General features: G+C 51.0%; 1 protein-coding gene across 1 annotated transcript in view; it reads left to right on the top strand.

The window, feature by feature from the left end:
- Window positions 1-5446, top strand: part of LOC108790667 (extracellular calcium-sensing receptor-like) — a 14497-nt gene extending 9051 nt beyond the window's left edge. The window contains exons 5-6 of the mRNA XM_018560979.1: window positions 514-637; window positions 4545-5446. Coding sequence (XP_018416481.1) covers window positions 514-637; window positions 4545-5446 — 1026 coding nt within the window. The remainder of the gene's footprint in view (window positions 1-513; window positions 638-4544) is intronic.
- The last annotated feature ends 1203 nt before the right edge of the window (window positions 5447-6649 follow it).

The following is a 6649-nucleotide window of genomic DNA, read 5'->3' on the forward strand; positions in this document are numbered from 1 at the left end:
TGGATGGGTTGTGGATGGGTCATGGATTGTGTGTGGGTGGGGGCGGGGGGGGGGGGGGCAAGAAATTGTTTGCCCAGGGTCCAATCAGCATTAAATACGGCCCTGCTGCTTCCTCACTAGGCAATGGGCAGGTTCTGCTGATGTACCAACATGGTGGGTAAAACCTGTCAGTTCTATCACCCTGAAAACAGTGTCAGCTCTATCACCACGCCAAGTGTGATAATGTTATTGATGAAAGTAATGTGGAGACTCACAACAGAGGGACAATAATGCTGTGAATACAGTTGCGCGGTATTATTGTTGATGGTCCACTCATTGAATCCAGGATTCCTCAAAGTACTAACAGGATCCGCAAGTCAATGACCCAAAATAAAGGGGAATTTTCAATATAAACTGTTATGTATTTTATAGTCAAAGCATTGAATCCGTACATTGATTTTGTTTTTTAGGTGAAGTTCTCCTTTAATGTTGGTAGCTAAAATAATGGATATTTTGTGGTTGGTATACCATCAGGTCCCCCAGTCAGTCTGCAGTAGAAGCTGTCCACCAGGATTTCGGAAGGCTCCAAGAAGGGGACAACCTGCCTGCTGCTATCAGTGTGTACCTTGTCCTCAAGGAGAGATCTCCAACCAGTCAGGTAAATAATTCTAAGATATAGTAATATGATCAAGATTGGAAGAATGTTATTGTACCAGCAAATGAGCAATTTTAGGAAAATCAAACAAAATCCCTACAATGATCCCTAAGCATGTGTTTTTCACTGCTCATAAGCAGGACCATACTTAATGTTCTTGGTGCCCAAAACATATGGACTAAAATTATTCTCTCTTGTAAAGGCATTTTTGTAGACCGCCATGTTATAGGATTACTACTGGGACCCCTCATCTACAGCTCACATTTGTGACCCTCATCCACAGTGTACTTCTGCACCCCTTCTGCACAGCTTACCTCTTCTCCCTTATCCATGTTTAAGTCTGCAGCCCCTACACCTCTCGTCCACAGCTCACCTCGGCACCCTCTCTTCTACAGCTCACCTCTGTGCACCCTCCTCTACAGCTCACCTCTGCACACCCTCCTCTACAGCTCACCTCTGCACACCCTCCTCTACAGCTCACCTCTGCACACCCTCCTCTACAGCTCACCTCTGCACACCCTCCTCTACAGCTCACCTCTGCACACCCTCCTCTACAGCTCACCTCTGCACACCCTCCTCTACAGCTCACCTCTGCACACCCTCCTCTACAGCTCACCTCTGCACACCCTCCTCTACAGCTCACCTCTGCACACCCTCCTCTACAGCTCACCTCTGCACACCCTCCTCTACAGCTCACCTCTGCACACCCTCCTCTACAGCTCACCTCTGCACACCCTCCTCTACAGCTCACCTCTGCACACCCTCCTCTACAGCTCACCTCTGCACACCCTCCTCTACAGCTCACCTCTGCACACCCTCCTCTACAGCTCACCTCTGCACACCCTCCTCTACAGCTCACCTCTGCACACCCTCCTCTACAGCTCACCTCTGCACACCCTCCTCTACAGCTCACCTCTGCACACCCTCCTCTACAGCTCACCTCTGCACACCCTCCTCTACAGCTCACCTCTGCACACCCTCCTCTACAGCTCACCTCTGCACACCCTCCTCTACAGCTCACCTCTGCACACCCTCCTCTACAGCTCACCTCTGCACACCCTCCTCTACAGCTCACCTCTGCACACCCTCCTCTACAGCTCACCTCTGCACACCCTCCTCTACAGCTCACCTCTGCACACCCTCCTCTACAGCTCACCTCTGCACACCCTCCTCTACAGCTCACCTCTGCACACCCTCCTCTACAGCTCACCTCTGCACACCCTCCTCTACAGCTCACCTCTGCACACCCTCCTCTACAGCTCACCTCTGCACACCCTCCTCTACAGCTCACCTCTGCACACCCTCCTCTACAGCTCACCTCTGCACACCCTCCTCTACAGCTCACCTCTGCACACCCTCCTCTACAGCTCACCTCTGCACACCCTCCTCTACAGCTCACCTCTGCACACCCTCCTCTACAGCTCACCTCTGCACACCCTCCTCTACAGCTCACCTCTGCACACCCTCCTCTACAGCTCACCTCTGCACACCCTCCTCTACAGCTCACCTCTGCACACCCTCCTCTACAGCTCACCTCTGCACACCCTCCTCTACAGCTCACCTCTGCACACCCTCCTCTACAGCTCACCTCTGCACACCCTCCTCTACAGCTCACCTCTGCACACCCTCCTCTACAGCTCACCTCTGCACACCCTCCTCTACAGCTCACCTCTGCACACCCTCCTCTACAGCTCACCTCTGCACACCCTCCTCTACAGCTCACCTCTGCACACCCTCCTCTACAGCTCACCTCTGCACACCCTCCTCTACAGCTCACCTCTGCACACCCTCCTCTACAGCTCACCTCTGCACACCCTCCTCTACAGCTCACCTCTGCACACCCTCCTCTACAGCTCACCTCTGCACACCCTCCTCTACAGCTCACCTCTGCACACCCTCCTCTACAGCTCACCTCTGCACACCCTCCTCTACAGCTCACCTCTGCACACCCTCCTCTACAGCTCACCTCTGCACACCCTCCTCTACAGCTCACCTCTGCACACCCTCCTCTACAGCTCACCTCTGCACACCCTCCTCTACAGCTCACCTCTGCACACCCTCCTCTACAGCTCACCTCTGCACACCCTCCTCTACAGCTCACCTCTGCACACCCTCCTCTACAGCTCACCTCTGCACACCCTCCTCTACAGCTCACCTCTGCACACCCTCCTCTACAGCTCACCTCTGCACACCCTCCTCTACAGCTCACCTCTGCACACCCTCCTCTACAGCTCACCTCTGCACACCCTCCTCTACAGCTCACCTCTGCACACCCTCCTCTACAGCTCACCTCTGCACACCCTCCTCTACAGCTCACCTCTGCACACCCTCCTCTACAGCTCACCTCTGCACACCCTCCTCTACAGCTCACCTCTGCACACCCTCCTCTACAGCTCACCTCTGCACACCCTCCTCTACAGCTCACCTCTGCACACCCTCCTCTACAGCTCACCTCTGCACACCCTCCTCTACAGCTCACCTCTGCACACCCTCCTCTACAGCTCACCTCTGCACACCCTCCTCTACAGCTCACCTCTGCACACCCTCCTCTACAGCTCACCTCTGCACACCCTCCTCTACAGCTCACCTCTGCACACCCTCCTCTACAGCTCACCTCTGCACACCCTCCTCTACAGCTCACCTCTGCACACCCTCCTCTACAGCTCACCTCTGCACACCCTCCTCTACAGCTCACCTCTGCACACCCTCCTCTACAGCTCACCTCTGCACACCCTCCTCTACAGCTCACCTCTGCACACCCTCCTCTACAGCTCACCTCTGCACACCCTCCTCTACAGCTCACCTCTGCACACCCTCCTCTACAGCTCACCTCTGCACACCCTCCTCTACAGCTCACCTCTGCACACCCTCCTCTACAGCTCACCTCTGCACACCCTCCTCTACAGCTCACCTCTGCACACCCTCCTCTACAGCTCACCTCTGCACACCCTCCTCTACAGCTCACCTCTGCACACCCTCCTCTACAGCTCACCTCTGCACACCCTCCTCTACAGCTCACCTCTGCACACCCTCCTCTACAGCTCACCTCTGCACACCCTCCTCTACAGCTCACCTCTGCACACCCTCCTCTACAGCTCACCTCTGCACACCCTCCTCTACAGCTCACCTCTGCACACCCTCCTCTACAGCTCACCTCTGCACACCCTCCTCTACAGCTCACCTCTGCACACCCTCCTCTACAGCTCACCTCTGCACACCCTCCTCTACAGCTCACCTCTGCACACCCTCCTCTACAGCTCACCTCTGCACACCCTCCTCTACAGCTCACCTCTGCACACCCTCCTCTACAGCTCACCTCTGCACACCCTGCTCTACAGCTCTCCTCTGCACACCCTCCTCTACAGCTCACCTCTGCACACCCTCCTCTACAGCTTACCTCTGCACACCCTCCTCTACAGCTCACCACTGCACACCCTCCTCTACAGCTCACCTCTGCACACCCTCCTCTACAGCTCACCTCTGTACACCCTCCACTACAGTTCACTTCTGCACAACCTCCTCTACAGCTCACCTCTGCATCCCTCATATACAGCTCATCTCTGCACCCCCTCCTCTACAGCTCACCTCTGCACACCCTCCTCTACAGCTCACCTCTGCACCCCTCCTCTACAGCTCACCTCTGCACACCCTCCTCTACAGCTCACCTCTGCACCCACACAACTACAGCTCACCTCTGCACACCCTCCTGTACAGCTCACCTCTGCTCACCCTCCTTGTGACACCACTGGTAACCCTATCAGCTTTTTTGCCATCTTTATTTTGCTTCTCTAAAAAGCATTATGCCATTTTTATTTGTTCTGTTGTATTTTCATGATTATATTCAGATAGCAGATGTGCCCTCCAGTTTCTATCTGCTACAAGTAGTTAATTTTCTATCTTTATTTTTCAGATTCTGTTGATTGTCTTAAGTGCCCATGGGATCATTGGCCAAATCCTCAGAAATCCACATGTCTTCCTAAAATCATTGAGTATCTGTCTTATGAAGATCCCCTGGGAGCAACGTTAGCAGTAACCACCATCCTCTCCTCTCTGGTTCCAAATGTCATCCTGAGACTTTTTGTCCTACAAAGGAACAGCCCCATAGTGAAAGCTAGCAATTACAGCCTGAGCTGTCTTCTCCTCCTCTCCTTGTCTCTGTGTTTCTTTTGTTCTTTGGCTTTCATTGGATCTCCTCAAAGAGGGACATGTCTCCTACGACAATCTGCCTTTGGCATGGTTTTCACACTCTGTGTTTCTTGCATCTTGGCCAAAACCATCATGGTAGTCTTTGCCTTCATGGCCACCAAACCTGGCAGCAAACTGAGGATATGGACCAGCCCTTGGGTTTCAATCCTGATAATATTCATCTGTTCCCTTATACAACTAACTTTATTCATCTCTTGGTTGTCACTTGCCCCTCCATTTCCAGAACTCAGCACTAGATCACAGTTGACACTCATAATCTTTGAGTGCAATGAAGGCTCAGCTACCGCCTTCTGGGCCATGTTGGGGTATCTTAGTCTCTTAGCCTTCACTAGTTTCATTGTGGCCTTTTTGGCTAGGAGGCTTCCTGACAGCTTCAACGAGGCCCAGTATATAACTTTCAGCATGGTGGCCTTCCTCAGTGTCTGGATCTCTTTCATCCCGGCTTACCTTAGTGCTCAGGGCAAGTACACGGTGGCCATGGAAATTTTTGCCATACTGTCTTCTAGTTGGGCATTGCTGATTTGTATGTTTTTTCCTAAATGTTTCATCATATTGTTCAGACCAGACATGAACTCCAGGGCATATCTTATGAGAAGGCCTATCTAATTCATAATTAAATGTTAGATAAGAAATTGTGTGTTCTTTGAAGTTCATAAATCTATTCAATTGTTAATTTGCCAGGTCCATCCTTCCTTCCTTCCTTCCTTCCTTCCTTCCTTCCTTCCTTCCTTCCTTTCTGTTCAGCCAATCTTCTTTGTTTCCTTTTACTTATTCTTCAAAAACTGGCATGGTAAAATATATATATACATTTTTTTTCAAATTCTTTATTTATAAATTCTAAATCAGTGAGAAAAATTATTTTGTAATTTTCTTCTTTTTTAATTTTCCTAAATTGGTTGGGAAGCAGGCCAATCAGGAAGCCAGGCGGCGAGTCATTACACCCGGCATCCTGATTGGCCAGAAGGCCGGCACCATGCTTCCTCGTCACCTGGTGACAAGGGAGAATGGAGACAGCTTTCTGGCTAATTAGGAAGCCAGGCAGCAAGTCATTACACGGCACCCAGCTTCCTTAAAGGGGACTTCCGGTATCGGCAAGTATCGAATAAAAACTATCAGTACTCGTACTCGATACCAAAAAAACGGTATCTGTGCATCCCTACTTAGTACTGTGGCGGCATCTAATGAATTTTGGGGTACATTAGTACAGTGTAAGAATGAGATATCATTAAGACTGACAGTTCCCCGTCTCCACAAATAATTGGAAGCCAATGAGTGGTTCCCAATCAGATGCCAACTAGTGGTCACATGACTTTATTTATAAACAAAGCCAGATGAATGACAGCTGTAACCTAGAAATAATACTTTTCTTAAAGTGGCCAGTACACAGGAAAAAAAAATATAGACGTTTTAAGCTGTACTCGAGGTCAGCCATTAATCATAACATGTTGTGGCTCCCACTTTGTGTAGTAAGAGTTAAACTCTTGTTTAGTATGGTGGTGGCAGGAGCATCCTCACCACTGGATGATCTATACCAATAAGTCACTCTTTCCCATTCCTGAAACTGTCCTGCATCAACAGTCCTGCCTTGTATGTAAGAATGTCTAGGGCCTGCCCACATTCCGGGTGCAGAGGAGACCACTGGATGCTTTTCCGGGAGATGGAGGAGATGTTCATCTATTAAACAACCCCCCCCCAGACCAGAGGCATAAATAAAAACTTCAGGGCAAGAAACCATGAAGGCCCCCACCACCACCACCACCACCACCCACCTTGGCAGTTACTGGGCCCTCTTCTTCCTTTCCGACCCCC

The sequence above is a fragment of the Nanorana parkeri genome, unplaced genomic scaffold (assembly GCF_000935625.1).
Source record: "Nanorana parkeri isolate BGI_ZX_2015 unplaced genomic scaffold, ASM93562v1 scaffold491, whole genome shotgun sequence".
Lineage (NCBI taxonomy): Eukaryota > Metazoa > Chordata > Amphibia > Anura > Dicroglossidae > Nanorana > Nanorana parkeri.